The sequence below is a fragment of the Macaca thibetana genome, chromosome 18, assembly GCF_024542745.1.
Source record: "Macaca thibetana thibetana isolate TM-01 chromosome 18, ASM2454274v1, whole genome shotgun sequence".
Lineage (NCBI taxonomy): Eukaryota > Metazoa > Chordata > Mammalia > Primates > Cercopithecidae > Macaca > Macaca thibetana.
Genome location: NC_065595.1, coordinates 45,337,835 through 45,365,122, shown reverse-complemented (window position 1 = coordinate 45,365,122; position 27,288 = coordinate 45,337,835). Strand labels below are relative to the sequence as shown.

Below are 27,288 nucleotides of genomic sequence, written 5' to 3'. Positions count from 1 at the left end.
GGCCACTGCACTCCAGCCCGGGCGACAGAGCGAGACTCTGTCTCAAAAAAAAAAAAAAAAACAAAAAACAAAAACAAACAAACCACAAAGGATTATTGGTAACCTTGAAGGCCCAGATAAAGTGAAAGCCATAAAACAATACCAATTTCATTTTGGAGTATTTACTATCCCTGAAAATTAATCAATATAATGGTTAATAATAAATGCTAATAAAATGCTAATTTTTAAAACCAAGGTTAGCTTAACTAATTCTCCTTTTATATAAACTAGTACCATTCACTCATTAGGATACCTACATAACTACGAAATTCAAAGTACACAGAAACACCCTTTAAAGATTCATCATAGACGATATGATTCACGCCACTTTCTGGTGAAGACATTCATATTATTCACAATAAAGAGAATGCAACCTTACAAAGTTGACAGCAGCACCAAGTGAAGATAGGTGCTTCCTTCAAAATACTTGATTTAGATTCTGCCATCTTATTCACACAGAACCTAAGAAACTCTTTCCGTATTTAAGCAGTAATTCACAATATACACATCTCTGAGGCATTTGTTGTTTCAACAGATGGTTAGTTCCTCTCCGTAATTACAAAGAGAATGGGCCCCAAATAAAAAGCATCCTACATTTTTAGTGACTCAAAATACACACAACTCAATATAAAATTCATATTCACTAGAACTACAAATCATAATCACTATTAGAAAATTCTATAATAAAATGTACACTCACTTCTTCTACTAATCTTATATTTATCAGCATAGTAACTAAGTAGACTGTGGTAATTCCACATATTTGGAGCTCCTCTAAGCCAATTTCTGGAGATACTCCAGAAGATACGGTTGGATTTTCCAAGAATGAAATGTTTTACACTTTATGAGGAACCCAACCAGACAAAGAAGTTGACTATGAGTCTTTTCCCTTATTCCAAGGACTTTGATTTCTGATGTTTGCCTCCATATTGGGTAACTGTAACACCATGGAAAACACAACACATGTATTATTGTAGTAACATTACAGAGTTTTATCAAAAATCTCTGGAAAAGAGATAATTATGTTGTTTTTATACTGTCAGAATAATTTTAATAATGTATGATTCAGTAATTTTATTTTTCAACAGGGAATCTGGCTGAATTAAATACAGGTAAAACTTATAGCTACTCATATCCCATATATAAGCCAAATAAGATATCCCATAAATGTCTTAAAACTTATAATGGTTAGGTTCAACAATTGTTTATAAGGGACTGCAGTGGACCCTTTACATTGAACTTCAGTGATTTGTCCATATGTACAAGAGCATCAAAACCAGGGTCTCATTTCATGACAGCATGTCTAGAAACTCATCTTACTAAGAATGCAGACGACTCTGAAAAGGTTGTCTTGTGATGCCTGAAACATATTCATAGCTGATTTGTGTCAGAAAAAGGGACATTGAAGCATTGTCATCAGCAGTTAAGGGCTTCCTCTAGTTAAGCTGTGGTACATTTCTCCATCACACACTGTACTTGCCAACACTTGTGGTACATCACTCGTTTGACAATTTCGTTCATCTCCCTTTTTTCTTTATATTAAGATGATCATCATCTTAATTACAGAAGCACCCACAGAATAATATTGTTATGAAAACATTCCTTGTTTAGCTGACTCCTTGTAGACATGCAGTCATTTTCATGTTTCCATTGACTTATTTCCAAGTTACATTGCAAAGGAGATTATTTTTTTCCAACATAGGAAATTCACTTGATATCAGTAGTATGGAGGCTTTTGTGTGCTTTCATAAGAGATTAAGGCCCTTTATTTCTCTGCCTCCTGAAAGTGACCTGGGACACTTCAGCCTAGTCTTGAAGTACATATTATTTTGGGCCTCTGCAATCCTATGTTCATATTTTGAATCTGGTAACAGAAGACAAAATAGGAATTTTATTATTTTATTTTATTTTATTTTAGAGACGGAGTCTCGCTCCGTCTCTGAGGCTGGAGTACAGTGGCATGATCTCAGCTCACTGCAACCTCCGCCTCCCAGGTTCAAGCAATTTTCCTGCCTCAGCCTCCCAAGTAGCTGGGATTACAGGCGCATGCCGCCACGCCTGGCTAATTTTTTGAATTTTAGTAGAGACGGTGTTTCACCATGTTGTCCAGGCTGGTCTTGAACTCCTGAGTTCAGGCAATCTCCACGCCTTGGCCTCCCAAAGTGCTAGGATTACAGGCACGAGCCACCGCACCCAGCCAGGAATTTTTTTTGAGTGCTTTAATTTTTGGTCTTTAGAATTCTAGTGCTTAAGTTATGAAATGGAGGAGAATATCTATTTTTACACTGAGTAACTCAAACATTCCTTCTCAATGAGGGAAAAAACAACTTGTCTAAAAAGATATATACTAGTTCATTATATGTGTTAATAATGAAAATAGTAGAACATGTCTGAGAATGCCTTTTCAAGAGCTGTGTAGGGATGGAAATCTGAATTAAGCTTTGGAATGGCAAACATCAGAATTGACACTGCATTAATAAGCAGGAAAGCAAATTATGCTGACATGAGATCTTCAACCTTCTCTCCTGTGGCTTTCATGGCTCTTGAAAGGAGTCTGGTGCTTACTAAGACCACTGATTTGTACTAAGGAGCGTTTGCACCTTGCGTCTTCCCTTGTGCTGAAATAGCTCTGAGTAAATGCTTTGATTCCCTCATGATACTTATGGGACTTCTTTTCTAATGTGTCTTTTCCTATGTCTAAAAAGATTCGAGTCCTGACGAAAGGCTTTGTCACAGTCATGACACTTGTAGGGCTTCTCACCAGTATGGGTTCGTCGATGCTGAATCAGAATCGTGCTTCGGCTGAATGCCTTTGCACACTTGTCACATGCATAAGGTTTCTCTCCACTATGGATTCTCTGATGTAAAAAAAAGGGCTGAGCTCTGACTAAAGATTTTGCCACATTCATCACATTTGTGTTGTTTTTTCCGAGAAGGGTTTGTCTCCTTTCAAGCCTACCGTCTTGTTCATAGGTTGCTCTATATGTGGAACTCTGGGAGGCATTGATATAAAGGATGTTAGAGACATTGCAGTGCAGTTCTATGCCTAAAGAAGTCTTCTGCCTTGCTGCGGATTTCACATTTGTAGTTTTGATGTCTTCATCTGAAATAGAAAAATGAATGTCATCAGGAAAGAGAAAGAATGATCCAAATGAAATATACATGATTATTGCTAGCATGTTTATAAAACAACACACAATGTGAAGGATGGAGAGTGTAAGACAAAATATTGAGAAGATTATATAAGACAAAGAGAAAGGTTTACATACTGAGGAGGCAGTCAACTACACTATAAAGATGAAAAGTTCTACGGAAAAGACAGAATAAGGAATAAGGATAAAAAGACATCAGAAACTAAGGAAAGTCTGGAAGGAAAGAAAGGGCTTAAAAAGAAGAAATGATTGGAGATACAGAGAGATAGCTTGAAGGAGAGAAATCCAATGCGCCAGTGGGAGTAAGAAGCAAGATTTAGTACTGGGGTATCAATAAACAAATAAAAGCTAAATAATCATAAAGGAATCAATAACTATACAAAGAAATGAGCTGAAGAAAGCCAAAGGGCCAAAAGGGAATGTGGAAAATAAAGTAAGAAAATATAAGTTAGGCAAATAAAGGGAAGAATATAGACTAGGATAACTAGTACCTCAAAAGATCAAGGGTAGCACAGTACCCATCGATGAAAAACCTCTACTCCTGTATGGATGTTATATTACTGGTTGAATGGCTGTTTGTTGTATTATTTTGTATTACTTTTAACATCTATGAAAAATGTACATGGCTGCTTATGGGCTGCAGTCACTCAAGCGGCACACTAATCTGGCTTGATGCAGAGGGCCTTATGACTCAGGGTGCCTAAAGCTCCAGCAGAACTGCTAACTCAGATGTGAAAATGCCAGTGTAATGTGGATGCATTACCTGAAGAAATCACTTTAGTTATCCTCATGGTGGCATTTTAACTGAAGCTGCTGAAAGACAGGAGCTTAAAATGAGTTTATAAAAGCGAAGTACAACAGTTTTGGACATATCTGGGGACATGACTTGGCTGGAGCTGAAGTAATTATATAAATAAGATTAAAAGCAACCCAGAGAGGCACTGATGATAAGTGATCACCTGGGCCCTCTCAAGGCCTAATCAAAAGGATTGGGTGAGAAAGGTGGTCTGGGGAGAACAGTTAGTGATGGAGTGTGATACTGAATAAGAAAACTGAGTTGTTTCACTCTTTAGAATTTATTAAAAATGGATCTACCTGCTGTCTCTACAATCTCCTTAGAATCACCCAACATAAGCTCAAATCTTAACATAAGCCCTTCCCAATTCCTTCTTAATAACACATCCCATAGTTTCTGTGCCGTGTTCTCTTTCTTGCTGCAGCAAACTAAATAAACCTAACTTAAAAAAAAAAAAAAACCTACATAAAAATCAAATCAAATCAAATCAAATGGGTCTAAATAGTTATTACAAAAGGAATTTAAAATTATTTCTTGTATTTATTCACAAATGTGGTGTCTCAGTCCATTTTCTGTTGCTTAGAATACCTGAATTTGAGTAATTTATTTATAAAAAGAATTTCTTATAGTTATGGAGATTCAGAAGTCCAGAGTGGAGGGGTGCACCTGGTGAGAGCCTTCTTGCTGGTGGAGACTCTCTGAAGAGTTCTGAGGCAGTGAAGGGCATTTCACAGTGATGGGTCTGAGCATATTAACATGCTAACTCAGCCCTTTCTTCTTGTTCTTATAAAGTTACCAGTTCTACTCCTATGATAACTCATGAATGAATTAATCCATGAATGAATTAATCCATTCATGAGGGCAGGGGTGATAATCCAATTGCCTCTCAAAGGCATCACTTCTCAATACTGCCACACTTGGGATTAAGTTTCAACGTCAGTTTTGGAGGACACAAATATTCAAACCATAGCATATGGCATACTCATTTATTGTTACTAGTTTAAGTGGAAATCATTTTATAAATGGTAAGGATTCTGTCTCAAATTCATTTTTGCTAGTTTGTATTTCAAAGTGACCTCAATGATTAGTCATTACTATCAAAATCCTGGCATCAATTAATACTTTACAGCACTGAGACCAAGATCATCTCCCAGAAGCTTTGATAAGACATGACTCAGTACCACAGAAATCATGTTGTGGCCTTAAGAAATGGTTCTATTATTCTATCACATGATGCTGGTTCTCTCTGCCATGTACTGCAAGATCCTGGACCTTTTGCATTCTGTTTCAAATTTCTATGAATCTTTAAAAAAATGTAGGAAAGGCCTCCATGAGGACACTCACAGGTAGGATGTGGTTCTTGCCACACCTGGCTTTGAGGTTGATACTTCTGTAGTCACCACCACACCCTGCTGAGTCTGGGATGGTCTCCCTCTCTTTCCTGATGGAAAATACTTTTTCCTGAAAAGACTTTCACTTTTCTAAGTAAACTAAGACAATTTCTAGACTGGAGGTATTACGTGTCCCAGTATAAGCCTTCTGAGAGTCAGTACTTGCCAAGTTAGGGTAAGCAATGTTTTCTAAATCTTTCTAAATTACTGTATTTTCTTTGTGTAGTTTCTTATAAAAATTCCCTTGGAAAAACTCTAACCTTGCTTAGGTATCAGCCACTCCTGAACTATGGAAGCAGTGCTGGAGGGAGGGAAGGCGATGCTCCCAAGTAGGATTTCCCTCTTAATCTCTGGCTCCTATTTTATCCAAGATGATCATCTAGAAGGAAGGTCTCTGCTCAAACGTTGCTTCATCAGAGAGGCCTTCCTACCACTCTATATAATAAGATCCTATCCCCGCTATTCTGTTTACAGTAGCGTGGCCCTTTTATCAAATGAAATTTTACATTGAGTTCCAATATATGAAACAGATGAAAACACAGCTACTCTGGCTGAAGCAGGAGCAAGCAGTCACAACCCATAAGGTCTCTAACTCAGCCTTATTTCCACTTCTTACCTTCATCTAACCCCTTTATTCTTTGTTTTGTTTTTATTTTTTCTCCATAGCACTTATTTGTTTAGTATTTGCAGTGGAAGAACAGATTGCTACACAGCTATTCTGGAGAACTTATAGAAAGCAATGCAAAGATCAGTTGAGGCCAGTTGAGGATGTGAGGGAGTAGAGAAATGTATTCAAAGAATGTATGAGAACAAAGTCACCTTAGCAGCAATATGGGCAATTTTGCTACTAGATCCCACCAGTAACTGAGCAGTCATATAGGAAATGATGAGGATCAGTGGTCTCTGGGCTGTGTACCTTGGGGTCCCACAGACAAGCCTCAAGGGCTGCCCGAACATAAAAGGGCTACTTTAAAAAGGCATGAAAACCCTGATGGAGATGTCAGGGATTTAATATCTAAAGATTTTATAAGAATATCTGAAAAAGAAGAACAGAATACTGAAGATCTTCATTTAGTAGGACAAATAACAGAAGTTTCCACAGTAAGAAGATGACAGCGGGAGATTTGAGGCCTCTTGCATAAATCAGCCGAGATGTGTGTGGTGAGCAGAGGGCCCCTACACCTTCCATCATGAACTGAATCCTGCCCCCTCACCATGCAGTCTTAAGGACTGAAGTTCCCATGATGCTCCCTGGAGCTACTTCTTCATGGTCATGAGCTGGCTACTTGGCAATTCCTCAGTGATTTCTGAAGGTGCTAGCTTCTCTGCAATCACGTCCTTCCTTTGTCCAAAAAAGACCTAAAAACAGGAATAACTGAGGCTGAAGAACACCATGAGATTGGGACTTGAGGATAAAATGACAGAGAATAAACTATGCAAAAACTATCATGGACACAGGAAAAGGGAGGTAAAAAGTAGAGCCACCTTCTATTTGCTGGGACACCCATTAGTACTTTCACCCCTACACATCAAGTTGTGCTGACTGGGAATACAGTTTGAGAGCTCTACGCCCAGTGATGTGCCAGCACTCTTGACTCAGCCTGGGGCTTCATCTCCACAGGAATCCTTCTTACCTGCTCTGGTCCATCAAGCTCTCTCTCCACATCCTCCAGCATAGTCACAGCTTCCTCTCCATTCTCTGGATGATGCTTCTGCACCCAGGCCTGTAGCTCTTTTGGGAGGACGGCCAGAACTGCTCCAGCACCAGCAGCTCCAGGATCTGCTCCTTGGTGTGCACCTCCGGCCTCAGCCAGAGATGACAAAGTTCCCGGAGTCGGCTCAGAGTCTCCCGGGGCCAAGGTGAATCCTGGTAGCCAAACTGCCTGAACTGCTGGTGGAAGGTCTCTGGGCTATAGCTGCTGCTCCAGTGGAGGTTAGAGTCCAGATCACAGGTCTGTTCTTCCTCTTCCATCTTCACTGTCAGAATCCCATTACACTCCTCTGAAATTTGTGTTAGGAGTGATGATGACTTTCCCAATTTTGCAGACATTTTGACAGACAAATAGCTCAGTACTGTTGGGCTTTAATCCTCAAGGAAGTAAAGCTCTCCTTATGGACACTCCTTAAATATGATTAAAGAAACAAGTGGAAAGAAGACAAAAGACAAATGCTTCTTACAACAAAACAACTAAGATGAGAAACATAAGACTGTATAGGAAATACTGACCTTAGTCTTAACAGAAATCATGCTTTTATTTATTTATTTATTTATTTATTTATTTATTTATTTTTTGAGATGGAGTCTTGCTCTGTTACCCAGGCTGGAGTGCAGTGGTGTGATCTCAGCTCACTGCAACCTCTGCCTCCTGGATTCAAGTGATTCTCGTGCTTCAGCGTCCTAAGTAGCTGGGACTACAGGTACCTGCCACCACGCCTGGCTAATTTTTGTATTTTCAGTAGAGACGGGTTTCACCATGTTGGCCAGGCTACTCTCGAACTCCTGACCTCAGGTGATCCACCTGCCTCCTGAAGTGCTGGGAGTACAGGCATGAGCCACCACGCCTGGCCCAGAAAACATGCTTTTGAAGAATACTTCTTTAAGAGAACCAAATAGCTAAGACTCATTAATTCGTATGCATAAGCGATTCACAACTCATTCTGAAAACCATGCCCACAAGGCTACTGAGTATTACAATAAGAGTCACCCAGGATTGCATAGAAGTTCTCAGATAATGGAAATAAGGGAAGCCTGAGAAATGCTATGACTCTGGAGCCAGTTCAAAGAGCCAATCAGTTTTCAGTTTGCTGCAAAGAGCTCAAAGAAATAGTCTCATGAGGGAAGTACTTTCAGCTTTTACTGTTAAAACATTACTTCCACATTAAAGGAACCATTCCAACAAAACAAAACAAAACAAAACCCAATCAGCTGGGCACTGTGCTTGTGCCTGAAATCCCAGCACTTTGGGAAGCCGAGGTGGGAGATGGGAGGATCACCTGAGCCTAGGAGCTTGGGACCAGCCTATGCAACACAGTAGGATCCCATCTCTATTAAAAAATAAATAAATAAATAAATAAATAAGAAAAAAGAAAAACAACAACAAAGGCAACCGCACATTCCTTTATCTGAATGTATTTCCATTTTTTTCCATATCCATATTATTTACTTAACTATGTATTTTAAAATACTTAGGTTGTTTCTAATTTCACTATTATAATTAATGCTGGGAGGCACATCTTTATGAATATACGATTTTTCTCCTTTCAAAGTATTTCTTTCAAGCGTGTCCCAAGCCTCTGCTTGTTGAGGATCAAAGGAGAATAGCAAATTCTGTCTTGCTATGTATTATCAAAATATTGCAAAAAAGACTGTATCAATTCACAATACCATCACAATCATAGTGACTTGTGAGGGCAACGATTTCTTCAAGTATTATTAGCTCGTTAGCAACAAAGGGGTGGGGATGGCACTTCTCTTTGTATCATTTTACTCTTAAGTATCATCAGTAACTAATCGCATTTTTTTGTTGTTGTTGTTTTGGGTTTTTTTTTTTTGAGACAGAGTCTGGCTCTGCTGCCCAGACTGGAGTACAGTGGCGGGATCTTGGCTCACTGCAGCCTCTGCCTTCCGGGTTCAAGTGATTCTCCTGCCTCAGCCTCCCAAGTAGCTGGGATTATAGACGTGTACCATCACGCCTGGCTAATTTTTATAATTTTAGTAGAGACAGGCTTTCACCATGTTGGCCAGGCTGGTCTCAAACTCCTGACCTCAGGTGATCCATCTGCCTGGGCCTCCCAAAGTGCTGGGAGTATAGGCGTGAGCCACCGCACCCGGGCTAATCACATTTTTTAAATTGGGCAGGAGGTATACGACAGTGTTTGTACAACTTCAGCAAATGATGACTACTTTAAAAATCTTACGTGCCCCTCCATCTTCCCTTGTTATGTATCCTGCCATTTGATTTTTTTTCTCACTTCAAGTACTGTTCTAGGTACTGAAGAAACACCAGTGTCCTGTATAAAGCCTGTGAGTTCATAAAGCTTGTTACCAAATAAACGATACAACTTTACACAATGATGTGCTATGAAACAAACAATAGCAGACACACATATTAATATAATTTACTATGTGCCAAGCACTGTTTTAAACACCTTAGTAAAAATATACAAAGGTTAAATCCTCATAAAAGTTCTAGATTATTTTTACCCCCATGTTGTAGATGGGGAGGCAGTCACAGCAAAGCCAGATACTCTGACCAAAGGCAAAGCTGGGGTCTGAATCCAGGCCGTCCACACTTATCCATGGTGCTGTGTAGTTAAGAGGCCATAGGCAGCAGGGGCCCCTGGGGCGACCACTGCGCGTTTTCTCTGCGCAGAGGAGGAAGCGGCGGCAGGCAACCGCACTCCCAGATGAAGAGGGGCCGGAAGAGTCTGAGGAACGAGACCCGAGAGGTGGGAAAGGTTGAGGTCACCGCTTTGGAGCCGTCAGGTACCCTAAGGGATATAAGAGGGACCCCGGGGCTAAAGCAGCCTCTGGAAGAGAGGGGCCGCCCTGTCACTTCAGCGCCAGGCGCAGAATCTGGGCTAAACCTGAGAGGGGGGAAGGAACCCCCGACAACGCACGACGGCCAGAAAGAACTGGGTCCGCGGCGGGGAGGCTTCGGTCAAAGCCTGGGACGCAGGGGTCTTTCCGTCGGGGACGCCGCTCTTGGCTCCACCCTGCTGTGGCGGGAGGGCTACGGGAGGGCTGACTTCCGACAGTCTCCGGACCTCCCGGCCTCCCAGGCTGGGAACCGCCGGGGCGAAGCGGCAGGTGGCGCGTGGGGCCGACGGGCGGCGCGTGGGGCCGGCAGGGGGCGTGGGTTCAGCTGGGAGGGCAGGCGCCGGGGTCTGCCGGGGAAGGACGAGGGGAAGGGGTGCGCGGACTCCCGGGCAGACAGCGATGTGGGGGCAGCGGCGGGGAGGGGCTTGGGGATCTGGGACTGTGTAGAGGGTGCTGTACTGGCGCGCGGAGGAAGGGGTGGCGCCGAGTCCGCCGTCGCCTCTCCGCGTCCCCCTTCCACCGCCCGGGGACCGCCGCTTCTGACCGCGGCCTGGGGGCCCTAAAGAGGCCTCGGGTCTCACCTCCCGGCAGAGAAGCGCCGACCCAGACACCGTCGGGGAGAAACCGGGGAACCGCAAGCTGCGCAACAGCTTCCGGTTCTGGCGGCGGGTGGGGGCGGGGCCCGGAACGCTGGGACGTTGCCACGGAGACGAGCCGCCGCAGCCGCGCACTTAGGGGAGAGAGAACTGGGAGGCTCGACGGGTGAGAATCCAGCTGCTCTGCTCAGTGTTCGGTTCAGTAAACTAGCATTGTTGCTTCGGAAAGTACTTTTGCTTACATTATTCATTTACTCCGATAACTCAGTAAGGTTATTCCCATTTTACAGAAAATAAACTCAAATGTCCTGTGAGTTGCCAAGGATTACAGAGAGGGGCAAATGCTCTGCTGTCTACCACTGAGTACAATCCCCAATACCATTCCCACTCCTGGAGTGGTTACACTCCAAGTACTGACGGTTTAAGGGGCGGGTTTGACATCCGCAACCCCCACGCTTTCACAGGAGAACACAATGGCCCTTGAAAAAGTGAGAACTGACCCACGTAAAATTTGTCACAATACATACACATTTATTTCCTCAGATAATCTTAACCGCAATTGAAAAATAAGTTTGAGGCCGGGCGCGGTGGCTCATGCTTGTAATCCCAGCACTTTGGGAGGTCGAGATCGGCGGATCACATGAGCCAGGGAGTTCGAGACCAGCCTGGGCAACATGGCTAAACCCCATCTCTACAAAAAATACAAAATTAGCCGAATGTAGAGACGCATGCCTGTAGTCCCCGCTACTTGGGAGGCTGAGGGGTGAGGATCACCTGAATCTGGGGTCAAGTGAGTCATGATTGTGCCACTGCACTCCAGCCTGAGCTGCAAAGTGAGACCGTCTCAAAAAAATAAAAATAAAATAAATTTGAGCCTAAATGCACCACAGCCCCACCCTGTGACTTCCTCCTCTAGCCCCTTTCCCTAGGGACTCCTGGAAAATGTACTTGTACTCAGAACTGAGGAATTAGGGAGAGGACAGAGATGCTTGAAAAGCACTTGTTAATTAATAAACAACAATAACAATAACAAAAAATCTCTTTTCGTATGACGCCCCCCCAATAGTATGTTAGTACTGGAATCTGAAGTGAAGAAAGAAGAGGCTGGTTTACTCAGTCTATGACGCCAGGGGACTAGGGAGAGGTTTGGATCCCAATTAACGTACAATAAAACTAAATTTGAAGAAATTCTTGCTTCAAACAAGGGGCTTTCACAGGATAAGACTTTTTGCTGAGGCAGCTGCCAACACAAATAGCAAACAGCCCAAAAGTGCCAGTGGGAATGTGTTTCTGGCGCTGGTGGGTAGGGTAGGTTAAATGACTCACGTCAGTGGATAATTTGAAACGAGGGCAAGGCTTGGCAGTGGCATGAAGTAACAGGAGATAATTTAAGGAGACTATGAACAACATTCAAAAGCTTCAAGGAGAAGGAGGAACTGTGGGATGTGGCAAGAGGTCAGGGATGATGAATTCATGGGTATGGTCCACCAAACAGTCAGATATCAGAGGCCAAAGTTAACAACAACAACAACAAAAAGGGAGCAGACATAAAAGATTGATTAGAAAAGTTTCACAGTCAGGTAGGTAGAGCAAGAACAGGTTTTTGTTTGCTGTTTTAATTTTTTTTTTTTTTTAATGTTTGGGGGTAAAGTGAAAAGAAATTAGCAGCAATAAAGTCCCAGTAGAGTGAGCACCTACTATATACCAGTAGTATGGTAAACACGGGGAATTCAATGGTAAAATGTAGATTCTTGCCCTTTAGGGGCTAATACACTAATTAAAGAGAAAGATGTATAAATGGACATTTCTAAACAATGTGGCAACATTCTGATGGAGATAACTACAGGATACTATAAAAGCACAAAGAGAGGGAGGTCCTGGGAGAGACTGGGATTGGAGTTGATGGAGAAGGCTGGGATTGGAGTTGATGGAGAAGGCTGGTGTTGACACATTTGAGACTGAGGTACCAGTGTGGGATGTTGTTTAGATTTGCTGGATTAAAGGACAGCGGAATAAGTGGCTGAGGATGAGGCTGAAGAGGCAAACAGCAGCCTAGTTTTAAAGCATTTGACAGGTGGAGTAAAGGGCTATGAACTAAGGTTTTAAGCAGAAACTTGAGTTAGTGGCATGTGCACATCTGCAATTCAGGTAGGGCTCTCTGATAGTAACATGAAGGATAGATTTGAAGGGAGGCAAAACTCAAGACAGGGTGACCAGCCCTGAAGCTGTTGCAAAGATCCAGGCTGCAGCTGGTGAAGGTCTGAACTAGCACAGAGGGGACGAGAATGGGGGCAGATTCTGGAAACACTTGGGAGGCTGGTGCTTGCTTAGATGGAAGACTGACAGATGATTGGGTACATAATGTGTCATTCAGGAAAGTTAGACAACAGAGTATGTTTGACAATGGCTTATGTGGACATTTGAGGGGAGTTTTGGGTAGACTGGATCAGAAGCTGAATGGGATGCTATCATCAATAACTCTGCACATAATTGGACATTTTGTGTGATCATGTGAAAATAAATATCAAATCTGAATGCTTCCCTTATATAGGTATATAAAGATCTCTATGACTTTTATGAACCATTTCTAAGGCAATCACTCTATAATGACATTATAGAGACATTTATTTCTCAACTTTGTACTCTTCTTCACCACTCCCTTCATCCCAACATATTTGCTCTCCACCTGGGTAGAAGCTTTTAGGGGCATGGATCTGTGTCTGTCTAAACACATAACCCTTGTTTTCTTTGACCAGAGGTGCAAAGAAGCAGATATATTATATACAGCTGCCATGTTTCTATAGGATAAGGAATTAGAAAGTTAAAAAAATTAGGTTGGCTCAAGCATGGTGACTCATGCCTGTAATCCCAGCACTTTGGGAGGTCAAGGTGGGAGGATTGCCTGAGCCCAGGAGTTCGAGATAGCCTGGACAACATGGCAAAAACCCGTGTCCACAAAAAAAAAAAAATACAAAAATTAGCTGGGCATAATGGCATGCACCTTTAGTCTCAGTTTCTTGGGAGGCTGAGATGGGAGAATCACTTGAGCCCAGGAAGTCAAGGCTGCAGTGAGCCACGATCACTCCATTACACTCCAACGTGGGCAACAGAATGAGACACTGTCTCAAAAAAAAAAAAAAAAAAAAAAGAAAGAAAGAAACTTAGGTTTATAAACACTGCATGTTCTCACTTATAAGTGAGAGCTAAACATTGAGTACACAAAGACACAAAGAGGGGAATAATAGACACTAGGGTCTACATGAGTGGGAGGAGGGGGGGATTCAAAAACTACCCACTATGCCTATTACCTGGGTGATGAAATAATATGTACACCAAACCCCCATGTAATTTATCTGTATAACAAGCCTCCACATGTACTCCTGAAACTGAAATAAAAAATTAACAAAAATAAAAACTTTAAAATTTAAAAAAAAAAAAAGAAATTTAGATTTAGCAATAAAAAGCAATTTGCCTACAATGGAACTATGGTTTCCAAGCAAGTGGTGGATGGGGTGTATGTGTAGGAGTCCAAGTGTGGGTACACACTTGTCAACGTGAAATAATAAAAGGGTCAGAATCCAGTTTTAAAGAGTTTATTCAAGCAAAAAGCTGGGAATAACCATTCTGGGACACACAGACTCCAGAGAAATGGGATCAGTGCTCCAAAGTTAAAAGTTAAATCTTGCTAATATAGGAAGAAGACAAAGAAATTTATCAGGATTACAACATTTTCTATACAAGGCTGGCTTAATAGTTTCAACAAATTAATTAGTTACAGTTTGTTTTCTTTTCCATACAGCTTGTTTTCTTTATAGTTGGTTTTCATTTCCTTTCCAATTTAAAAGAGTGTATTTAACATTCTATCTTAAGGCAATGTGATAGTCAAGAAGTTTGTGTGTGAGAAAGGTAAGAGAAAGGTGAATCTATAATAAAGGCCAACAGTGGAGAGGGAAGGGGTCTTCCCTTTGGCCATATATAACATTTTACAAAACAATGCAGGTAAGGGAAAAGGCTTCATCTGTAATCAGAGAAACAGAAGGTTATAGCTCCCTAGTTTATAGGTGCCTATCATGTGACTCAGGATCAGTAATAACATTCCTCCAAGTCCTAAAATAATTTAGAGTTCCAGCAGCTTAGATTTCAAATGAGTTTTTTTCCACAGAGTGAACAGATATGAGAGTTTGTATGAGGGAACTAGGGGAGCTCTCGCTCCCTTGGTGGAAGACGTGAATAAAGTATCAAGCTGGGAAAACAGTTAAGGAAGTGTATTAGTCTGTTTTCACACTGTTGATAAAGACATACCTGAGACTGGCAATTTACAAAAGGAAGAGGTTTAGTTGGACTTGTGGTTCCACATGACTGGGGAGGCCTCACAATCATGGCAGAAGGCAAAGAGGAGCCAGTCGTATCTTACGTGGATGGCGGCAGGTAAGAGAAAAGAGAGCTTGTGCAGAGAAACTCCTGTTTTTAAAACCATCAGATCTAACGAGACCCATTCCCTACCATGAGAACAGCACGGGAAAGACCTGCCCCCATGCTTCAGTCATCTCCCAGCGGGTCCCTCCCACAACACGTGGGGATTATGGGAGCTACAAAATGAGATTTGGGTGGGGACACAAAGCCAAACTATATCAGGAAGTATCCCAAACTGAGTTCATCTTCTCTCCCCTTCACCCTCAATAAGCCAAATTCCTTGCTTTGATAGTGAAACTGCTGTTAGCTCTATGTTCCAGGCAGTAAGTCTTAGGAGTCATCTTAGACGTTTTTCTTCCCCTTGTTTATGAAATCCAATGTGGTCCTAAAGTCAACAGACAAACCTGGGTTCACTCCCCAACTCTGCCACAAGCTACTGTGGGTTAAGTCCTAAAATTATCTAATCCTCATTTCCTGATTATAAAATTGGGATCATAATAATCTGAAGATTAAATGAAATAATGTAGATAAAGCTCCCCAGGTGATCCCAATGGGCACCTGTATTAGTTTCCTGTGGCCGCTGCAACAAATTATCACAAATCTGGTGACTTAAAACAACAGAAATATATTTCCTCACAGTTCTAAAAGACAGAAGTCAGAAACCCATTTCACTGGGCTTAAAGTGTCAGCATGCAGGGCAGTCCTCCTTCTGGAGGCTCTAGAGGAGAATTCATTCCTTTCTTCCTCCAGCATTTTTTGGCTGCCAGCATTCCTTGGCTTCTGGCTGCATCACTCCAATCTTCAAGGCCAACATCTTTAAATCTCCCTCTACCTCCTTTTCATAAGGATGCACATGGTTGCATTTAGGGCCCACCCAGATAATCCAGAATAATCTATCCATCACAAGACCCTTAATTTAAATACATCTGCAAAGTCTCTTTTTCCAAATGAGGTAACATTGGTAAATGTGATGTAAACATCTGTAAATGTTCCAGGAATTAGGACGTGATACCATTTGGGGCCATTTTTTTAACCTACCACAGCAGTCAAGGGGGAGAGTCTCCATATTTACTAAAGAATTGTCTCAAAAAAAAAAAAAAAATCTTTGAGAAGACAAGCATTTGAGAGGAATTTTAACCCATGATCTGTGGCTCTTTGTGTACCCAATGTGGTAACCACTAGACACCTGTGGCTAACTACATTTTAATTTTAATTAATTAAAATTAGAAATTCAGTTCCTCAGTCACACTTGTCACAGTTCAAATGCTCACTAGCCTCATGTGGCTAGTGGTTCCCATAATGGACAGCACACGTATAGAACATTTTCTTCAGCACAGAAAGCTCTAACGGACATTGCTGGGTACCTCTCAAAATATGTATTTCTAGGTGCATATGTGCATTTTTCTTGGGGCAGGGTCTAACAGAAGACACAAGCTATAAATCTTGACAATGACCAGTCTGACAATGACCAGCTCATTGTTTTAAAATTGAATTGGTTGTTAACTTTTAAGTTTTGATTTAGGACATTAAAAAGAAAAACAAGCTACAAGGCCAGAGAATCGCTTGGGCCCAGAAGGTTGAGACCAGCTTGGGGAACATAGGGGGACCCCCCTCATCTCTACAAAAAATTAAAAAATTAACCAAGGGTGGTGGCACGTGCCTGTAGTCCCAGCTACTCAGGAGGCTGAGATGGGAAAATCACTTCATGTAATTAGTCCTGCTAGCTTCTGCTAGCTTAGTGAAAGCTTTGTCATCTGAGTTAGACTGTGTGAAGGTGGCAGTGGTGCAGGTCTCCCTGTGGACTAGATACCCCAATCTTTCCTCCCCCTTGACAATGCAGTAAGGACCCCCTATCTTATGACACAGGGCAGGAGGGAAGACGGACAGCTCTACAGGATCCACATCATGTGCAGTCCCCACCAACTGAGCCTTTTCATTCTCCACCAAGGTGGTGACAGTGTTAACCCTGCTGGAAGGACAGGTGGCCTCTTAGTGGAGACATCCCCTTTGCTGGCAACTGTCTTATCAGCCCACGACAACAGCCTCTGCTTCTCTTGTTTTGTCTCTGGTCTGTACTTGTGGGCCAGCCCAAGCAGTTAAGGAGCTCACTGGCAGTCTGAAGTCTGGGTAAACTAGTTAATCACAGGAGGCATCTTCTGCTGCTCATAGGGTATAGCCCTTTGTCGCTGCAATCAGATATAGCTGGGCCATTTGACAAAGCAAGTGAGGTCCCTTTGGGGCTGAATGTCCTCTCCAATGCCAAAATTCTTAGGCCTTTTCCCAAACAAGGGATTTACCACCTTCTTAGCCTCCTGCTTCTTTAAGACAGCAGAGGCTGGGGCCATTCTTCTTCCCCTTGGCCTTCTTTCCCTTTGGCATCTTGGGCAGCTGGAGAAAGAAAGGAAAGGGAATTCTCTTCTCCATCTTCTGAACACCGCTGACTGTTCCCCTTGTTCTGCAACCTCACATATTATTAGCGTTCTCCACTGTTCTGCCTTTAGTTCCTGCACTTTTCATGCCGTAGGCTCTCTGTGGCTACCTTATCTATAGCCACCTATGAGGTTTCAACTACCATATCTAAAGTAATTAGTTCCAACCTATATCTTGAGCCTGACCTGTTTTTTGAATCTCTTCTCCATAGAGTTGACTGCTACTAAACATAATTGCTTGTTTCCCGACACCCTGCACTGATCATGAATTATTCCTCCCTTTCCCTCTACCTACCCCTTTTCTCCTGTATCTTCTATCTTCTGGACTAGCACTGCCATTCACCCATTCTCTCCAACAGAAATTTGGGATCTTCTATGATGCGTCTATTTCACTCATGTACATGTTAGGCAGGGTCTGCATCTCATTTATCCTTGTGTTGTCTATGTCTATGCTCCATAAAAACATAATAAAAAAAGGAGAGGAACAAATTGATAAAAGAATCAGTTTGCTTATAGCAATGGGCTTATGAGAGTGGACTCGAAACAAGAAGATGTGAAGTTTGATTCATATTCATAATGGGAGCCCGGGGTAACATAGGAAGGAAATGAAGGATGAGGTCAAAATGTTAAATCTGAAATTTAGCAAAGATGATTCAGACAGATTTAAAGGCATAGTTACCAAAGAAGACAGATAATCCATGAGGAAGATTTACTTTGGAATAAAAAGCACAATGGGGCCAGGTGCAGTGGCTCATGCCTATAATCCTAGAACTCTGGGAGGCTGAGGAGGATCACCTGAGGTCAGGAGTTCGAGACCAGCCTGGCCAACATGGTGAAACCCTATCACTACTAAAAATAAATAAATAAATAAAAACTAGCTGGGCATGGTGGTGAATGCCTGTGATCCCAGTTACTCAGGAGGCTGAGGCAGGAGAATTGGTTGAACCCAGGAGGCAGAGGTTGCAGTGAGCGGAGATCGTACCACTAAACTTCAGCCTGGGTGACAGAGCAAGACTCCATCTCCATAAAAGAAAAAAAAAAAAAAAGCATAATGGCTTCATGACAAATTTGAATGTGAAGAGATGAAGAGAATGCATCTCATGCAATACTGAAAATACATGTTAGGGAAGACAGTAAAACATGCTGAGAAAGAGACATGTTGGAGCTTCAGGGTCTGCTATAACACTGGATGCTCAGCACACTGCCCCGTATGAAGTCTTGCTCCCCACCTCTCTTCCAAGGCGTGGGGCTCCATGTTTTCATCTTCAAGTTGGTTCTCCACAGACTGGAACTAAATATTTAGCAATATGTGAGGTGATTCCTCTATGAGTTTCCTCCCTAGGAAATTCATACTGTAACTACCACAAACTTGGTGGCTTGAAACAACAGGGATTTACTATCACATGGTTCTGGAGGTTAGAAATCTGAAATGAAGGTGTTGGTAAGGCCATACCCTTTTCCTTGTCTCTATGATTCCTGCTGGTTGCCGGCAGTCTTTGACATTCCCCGTCACATGGCCTTCTTCCCTCTGTGTCTGAGTGTGGTTCCATGTATCATCTTTTTAAAAGATATCAGTTGTTGGCTTTAGGACCCACCTAACAATCAAGTATGACCTCATCTTAATTAATTACATCTGCAAAAAATGTACATTTCCAATAAGGTCACATTCTGAGGTTCTAGGTAGACATAAATTTTGGGGGTATTCAACCCAGCACACTGCCTTCGCCAGCTAGTAATTTGTTGAAATTCACCCTTCTGTGACTGCTATGTAACATGAAATGGGTCTTTTAAATCTACTTCCTTAAGGCAGGGAATGAAGGAAAGGGGCCTAAGAAAGGCAGCAAGTCCTGGATGGAAGGTGGATTATGACACCTGGGAAAGTAATATCCGTGATGGCTGCAGAGACTCAAACCACAAATTTGAATACAAGTCATTCCATCCAACTGCCTGATGCCTTTGGAATCTACCCCTTGGCCAAGGCCACGACAAAATATGGTAAACAGAATGTAAGGCTATGATGGGATGTATTTGTAGCCACAGGAAAATATAGGGCTCTGCCTTGTGGAGGAGATGAAATGGAAACGAATGTCGTCTATAAATAATCATCACTGACTTAGTACATTCCTAAAATTTCCCAGAAGCAGGAAACTGGAATGAGAATAGGCAAACCGGAAGCAATGCACTGAACAGTTGTTCTGCCTCCTTTCTTTTCTAGATGACAAAACTAAAGACCCCCACAGTGAAAATGCTTATCCCAATTTAGCCAGCTATTAAGTGGCAGAACCCAAACTGGATCTAATATCTCCTGACTCTGTTCTTCTTATTTTATCTTGATACTCCTCAGGAAAATGATTAGAATAAAATAAAAACGTATTTCTTGCAAGTTCTGACAATTATTACCTAGCAAGAGGATTTGAGGAAATGGCATTTTTGAGGAAATGGTGAGAAATTTGCCTTTAATTCATTTGTGTGGAGGGAGAGTTCATTTAATTTCTTAGTTTAATATTAAGTTGTAGAAACAGTGTTTGATAAACCAAATCACAGGAGGAAAAATAAGAAAAAGCTCCTTAGCAGTAGGCGTGATGTTACAATTTGTCAGCAGGAGGCGCTAGAGAGACATTGCAGGAGGAAGGGCTTGCCTTCTGGGACTGGTGTGCACAGCTTCTCTACCTCTTGGGCAGTTTGGTAGCCGAGTGCCTCCAGTGAGACGCCTCCCAGTGAATGGCTGTCTCTTGCACCCTAGAGGGAAGACTTTTGGTAAGTTCTGAAGGGCAGATTTCAGGAAAGTTTCACTACCAGGGCAAAACAGTGACTTTTCTGCTATCCAGTGAGCCAAGGCTATGCACCATAGAGGAGGTGCCTAGCAATCAAGTGGACAAAATGACACTCAGGTGAATACAAGTCAGTCTCTTTCCCTAGTGCCTGCTCAACGGACTGTAAACAAAGTAACCACAGTGGCAGGGATGGAGGCTATGTATGGGCTCAAAAACAGGGACCGCCCCCACTCACCAAAACTGACCTAGCGAACACCACCATGTGTACCTACTTTGTCAACAGCAGAGGTCAATACTAAGCCCTTCAAGTGGTCTATGGGAACCAGCCAGCCACCTGGTGGCAGATTGATTACATTGGACCATTTTATTCACAGAAGAAACAGATTAATCCTCAGTGGAATAGACATATATTCTGAATATGGATTCGCCTTCCCTGCCTGTTATGCTTCAGCTAGCCCTACTATCTATGTACTTACAAAATACCTTAGTCATCTTCTTGGTATTCTGCACAGCATTGTTTCTCATCAAGGAGCTCATTTCACAGCAAATGAAGGATAGCAATGAGTTCATGTCTGTGGAAGGAATCAATTGGTCTTACCACCCACATACTCCAACATCCAGAAGCAGCTGGCCTAACTGAAAGTTGGAATGACTTACTGAAGACTCAGTTATGGTGTCAGTTGGGAGATAGTGCCCCAAAACAACAGCATTCTGTCTTACAGGGTATCATACATGCTTGGAATCTGAGATCATTATGATGCTGTTTCTTCATAGCCAGATTACATGGATCTGGGCATCAAGGGGTAAAAGCGAGCATGACTCCTTTCACTTTTATACCCAATAACCCATTTGCAGAATTTTTCTTCCTCTTTCAGAGACTTTGAACTATGCTGGTTTGGAAGTCATAGTCCCCAAGGGAGGGATTCTTCCACCAGCAGACACAATGTTTCAATTGAATTGGACCATTCAGGAAGGTGAAACTGCTTCCCAGACATATTAGACTTCTTATACCATTGGACCAACTGGAAAATAAAAAGGAGTTATTATAGGTGAGGTACTTGATCATGGTTACCAAGAGGAACTTGTGTTGCTACTACACTATAGGGGCAAGGACTGTGTCTGAAACTCAGGGAGTTATCCAGGTGTGCCTCTTATACTTCTGTGGCCACTAGTAAATGTTAATGGAAAACTACAGAAACCAAAAAAGTCAAGGTTAACAACTTAGATTCTCCAGGAATAAAGGTTTGGGTCACTATACTGGGTAGAGAACCCCAACAAGCTGTGTTTCTGGCTGAGGATGGAGGATAGGTGAACTAGTTAATGGAAGAAGGAAGAGGCAGATATTCAGTTTCACAACAAATTACACAACCAAGGACAGTAATAGCTTTGTGTATTTTCTGTTTGCTTATTATATACAATTTTGTATTTCATATTCTAACCATTTTCATCTTCTCTCTCTACATTGTCGTTTTATATACACATAGTTGAAACTTAACTTTACAATGTATTGTTTCGGTTACAGAATATTTAGTGGGACTATGAATGAATTCGAGGAGTAATTAATATAACCAGTGATGAATACGATGACTGCCAGGACTGTGCATCTTTACATTTTGAGGAAATGGTGAGAAATTTGCCTTTAAAATAGATTGTTGTATTTTATTACAGAAGAGTTGCTTTGTTGATGTACAGATGTGCTCAAAGATGTTAAGAAGGTTGCACGTGTAAGTTGAGTAGTCAGAGTCCTATTCTCATTTGAATCTTTGCTTTTGCTCAAGCTATTCCATGAGGGAACCTTCAAAAAGTTCATAGAAAATGTGTATTATGAAAAACTATGCATGGATTTCAAATTTTTTGCAAATAAATTCATACTAACTTGATATGACATGTCTGAATAGAACCTAGTTTGAGGCACTAAGAAGGATAAGATATCGATTTGAAAAGATCCCCTGTTGGAGCAACAGGAATTCTGCTAAAATTGAAGCAAGAACAAACATCAAATTTATGGTGATGCTTGCATGAAAGAATGGTGAAATCATTGACGCTTTACAAAAAGTTTATGAGGACAATGTCCCCAAATAAATCAGAAGTTTACAAATGGATCAATCACTTTAAGAAGGACAAGATGATATTGAAGATGAAGCCTGCAGTGGCAGACCATCCACATCAATTTGCAAGGGAAAAATAATCTTGTTTATGCCCTAGTTGAAAAGGACTGACAATTAACAGTACAAACAATAGCCAACACCATAGATGTCTCAAGTGGCTCAGCTTACACAATTCTGACGAAAAAAATAAAGTTGAGCAAACTTTCCACTCTATGAGTGCCAAAACCATTGCGCCCAGATCCACTGCAGACAAGAGCAGAGCTTTCAGTGGAAATTTTAAACAAATAAGATATAGGTCCAGTAGCATTTCCTTGAAGAATTTTAACAGGAGATGAAACATGGCTTTACTAGTATGATTCTGAAGACAAAGTACCATCAAAGCAATGGCTACCAAGACGTGGAAGTGGTCCAGTTAAAGCAAAAGTGGACTGGTTAAGAGCAAAGGTTGTGACAACAGTTTTCTGGAATGCTCAAGGAATTTTGCTTGATGACTTTCTGAAGGATCAAAGAATGATAACACTGCTTATTATGAGGGTGGTTTGAGACAGTTAGCCAAAACTTTAGAAGAAAAACACCCAGAAATCTTCACTAGAGTTCTTCACAATGACAATGTTGTTACTCATTCCTCTTATTAAACAAGGACAGTTTTGCAAAGGTTTCAATGGGAAATCAATAGACTTCATCCATCTTCCAGTCCTGATTGGGCTCATTCTGACTTTTTATTTTCTAATCTAAAAAAAATCTGTGAAGGGCACCCATTTTTTTTTCTTCAGTTAATAATGTAAAAAAGACTGCATTGACATGGTTAAATATCCAGGACCCTCAGTTCTTTAGGGATGGTCTCATCACTTACAAAAGTGTCTTGATCTTGGTGGAGCTTATGTTGAGAAATAAAGTTTTAATTTTTCAATTTTTATCTCTTAATTTTATTTTCCCACAAACTTGAAGTTCCCTATGTATGTACCTTAAATGACTCCTCCTATCCTCTCAAATTTGAGACACTGTTTATTTCATCATGAAGTTTCTTTCAGTTACCCTACCTTGCAGTGATTTCTTTCTCTGTGTCCCTGAAGGATTTGATAGTATCATAGATTTAGTACCTAATTATACATTCTGAACTTAATTATCCTTTAATTATTGGATGTATTATACTGCTCTCCATCCCCCGCCCCACCTGCCCCAGTCCACTAGACCCTACGCTCTTTTAGGATGATATCTCATTCCTTTTTTACACTGTCCATCAAAAACACACATACAGTGAGTCACTACTCAATGAAATATTTCTTAATTAAATAACTGTCCTTACCCACGTGCTGCACTGATCAATCTCCTTCTTGCTCCGAATTCAGTGTTTCAGCTAATACAGTGTTTTTCAACCTAATTTGACTAAAGAGCATCTTTGACATCAATATTTAATTCCTCAAAACCACTTGGGACTAAAAAGATAATTTGTTAATTTTTGCTTGATATGTAAAAATGATTTACATAAAATATTTTATTTTGAATTAACATATCATAAAATTCTTTAAAAGTATATTCTACATTTGTGATATGACTTTTTTCCATTATTTGGAAATAATTAAGAAAGCAGAGATAAAATACTATACTGTAGTTATTCCAAAAATTAAAATAGAATTACCATATGATCCAGCAATTCCACTTCTGGGTATATACCCAAATTAATTGAAAGCAGGGACTCAGAAAGATATTTGTACACCCATATTCATAACAGCATTATTCACAGTAGCCAAAAGGTGAAAGCAACACAAGTGTCCATCAGTAGATACATGGATAAACAAAATATGGTATGCATTTAATGGCATATTATTCAGTCTTAAAAAGGAAGGAAATTTTGACACATGCTACGACATGGATGAATCTTGACATTATGTGAAGAGAAATAAGATAGTTACAAAAAATACTATATGATTTCACTTATATGAGTTACCAGGATTAGTTAAATTTATAGAGCCAAAAAGTGGAATGGAGGCTACCAGGGGCTGGGGAAGGGGGAATAGGGAAATGGGTAGTAGCTGCAGTCAGATGATCCTGAAGCTGAAATCATCCGAAGACCTATCAACTCACAGGTCTGGTGGTGCATGTGATTGTATTTTGGACATGATGTGTCTGCATAGCTGGAGGCTATCCAGATGTCTCTCCATGCTGCCTTTCCATGTGGCTAGGTGGGGCTTCCTCAAAGTATGACAATGTGAGGGTCGTCAGACTTCTTACATGGCAGCTGGCTTCCCCTAGAGTCTGCATTCCAAGAGACCTGGGGAGAAGTTTCAAGGCTTCCCATGACCTAGCCTTAGGCAACCCAAAATATCACACTTTTGCTGTATTCTATTCGTCAAAGAAGTAACTAAAGTCAGCCCAGATTCAAGGAGAGAAGAATTAGACTTCACTCCCTAAAGAGAGAAATGGCAAAAAAATTTCAGCCACTTGTAATCTGTTATAAGTGAGCTCATCTGATTGCAAAGTGCAATTATTACTTTCATTCCCATTTTATGTAATACCAGACTGCATAAGTCATATTATGTATTCACTAACATACTGTATTACTGGAAAATGGACACCTTACATGTGACAAGACTTTTTGCCTAGGACAAAAAAAAAAAAACTAACTTTTTGTGTTACTATAGAATTTCCATTTTTACCCATTTCTAGTTTTTTTTTTTTTGAGACGGAGTCCCGCTCTGTCGCCTAGGCTGGCATGCAGTGGCTCTCTGCTCACTTCAGCCTCCGCCTCCCGGGTTCAAGGATTCTCCTGCTTCAGCCTCCTGAGTATCTGGGATTACAGTCCTGCGCCACCACGCCCAGCTAATTTTTGTATTTTTTGGTAGAGATGGGGTTTCACCATGTTGGTCGTGCTGGTCTCGAACTCCTGACCTCAGGTGATCTGGTAACCTCGGCCTCCCAAAGTGCTTGGATTATAGGTGTGAGCCACCACACCCTGCCTACACCCATTTCTAGTTTTTAGTATAATTTCCTATTTCTTAACTTGAAGATTGCTTTACTTTTTTTCTCATACAAATGTTTTTGTTGAGATATAATTTACATACTGTAGTGAGCAGAAAAATGGTACTCCAAAGAAACCCACATCCCAATCCCTGGAAGCTGTGAACGTGTTGTACTATATGGCAAAAGCGAATTAAGGTTACAGGTGAAATTAAGGTTGCCAAGTAGGTGACCTTGAAATAGATTATTCTGGGTTGTCTGGTTGGGTCCAATGTAATCAAAAGGGTCCACATAAGTGAAAGAGAAGCAGAAGAATGGTCAGATTGATGTGAGAAGGACTCAATCTGCTATTGCTTCCTTGGAAGATGGAGGAAGGGGCCATGAGCCAGGAATGCAGGCAGCCTCTAGAAGCTGGAAGAGCCAAGGAAACATTTCCCTAGTAAGCTCCAGAAAGGAATGCAACACTGCTGACACTTTGCTTTTAGCAAAATGAGACCGTAACAGACTTCTGACCTCTAGAACTGGAATGCAATATATTTGTCTTGTTTTAAACCAGCCAGGTTGTGATATTTTGTTACAGCAGCAATAGGAAACATATACATGCCACAAAAATTCACCCTTTTGAAGTATATGATTCAACCGTTTTTAGTACAGTCACAAAGTTGTATAACTTCACCACTATCTAATTACAGCATATTTTAATCACACCCCAAATAAGTTCCATTATCAGTCACTTCCCAGTGCCTCCTCCTCCTAGCTCTTGACTATCACTAAACCATTTTATATCTCTGTGGATTTGCCTGTGCCAGATATTTCACATAAAAGGAATCATACATGTGTCCTGTTGGGTTTGGCTTCTTTCCCTTACCATAATGTTTTTAAGGTTCATCATGTAGCATGGATCAGTACTTCATTTCTTTTTATCGTCAAATAATATTCCATCATATGGCTATATCACATTTTGTCTATTCATCAGTTAATGGACATTTGAGTTGTTTCCACTTTGGGGGCATTCTAAATCATGCTACTATGGACATTGGTATATAAGTTTTGTGTGAACAAATGTTTCCAATACTTTTGCATATATACTTAGGAGTGGAATTGTTGAATCATATGGCAACTTTCTGTTTAACCTTTTGAGGAACTGCTAAGCTATGCTCCATAGTGGCTGCGCAATTTCATATTTCCACCACCAATGTATGAGGGCTCCAACTTGTCCACATGCTTGCCAACATTTATTTTCTATTTTAAAATTATTATTATAGCCATCCTAGGGGTTTTAAGGTGGTATTTCATTGTGGTTTTGACTTGCATTTCCCTAACGATTAATGATGTTGGGTGTATCTTAAAGTGCTTATCATCCATTTATATTATTTCTTTAGGGAATGTCTGTTCAAATTCTTTGTCCATTTAAAAATTGAGCTATTTGTCTTTACATTGTTCAGTTGTGAGAGTGCTTTGTGTACTCTGGATAATAGTCTGTTGTCAGATATATAATTTATAAATATTTTCTTCTTAGTGGGTTGTCTTTTCACTTTTTTGATAGTTACTTTGAAACATAGAAGTTTTTAATTTTGATGAAGTTCAATTTTTTTTCTTTAGTTGTTTGTGTTTTGGTGTCCTATTTAAGAAACCACTGCCCAATCCAAGGTCATAAAGATTTATTGCTATTTTTTTCTGAGAACTATATACCCTTAGCTCTTGCATTTAGGTCTTAGATCCATTTTGAGTTAATTTTCGTATGTGGTGTGTGTAGTAAGGATGCAACTTCATCCTTTTTCATGTGGAAATCCAGTTGTCCCAGAACCATTTGTTGAAAAATCCAATCTGTCCCATTGTGTTGTGTTGGCACCTTTGTCAAAAATCAGTTGACCATAAACATATGAGTTTTTCCTGGACTTTCAATGTCATTCTGTTGATCAATGTATCTGTCCTTATGCCAGTACCACATAGTTTTGATTACTGCAGATTTGTGGTAAGTTTTGAAATCAAGAAGTGTAAATTCTCCAACTTCATTCTTTTCCAAGATTGTTTGTTTTGGTTATTCTGGGTCCCTTGCATTTCCACATGAATTTTAGCATCAGCTTGTCAG

The 27,288-nt window shown here is 40.9% G+C and overlaps 1 protein-coding gene across 1 annotated transcript; it reads right to left on the bottom strand.

Annotated features, from left to right (window-relative positions):
• Window positions 1-154: 154 nt before the first annotated feature.
• ZNF396 (zinc finger protein 396) lies at window positions 155-10,568 on the bottom strand. Its single transcript, XM_050767296.1, is given in 7 exon segments — window positions 155-2,909; window positions 2,911-2,981; window positions 2,984-3,142; window positions 6,593-6,737; window positions 7,013-7,128; window positions 7,131-7,500; window positions 10,500-10,568. Coding segments are annotated over 6 exon segments (999 nt in total). The 5' UTR covers window positions 7,429-7,500; window positions 10,500-10,568; the 3' UTR covers window positions 155-2,699.
• Window positions 10,569-27,288: the final 16,720 nt, after the last annotated feature.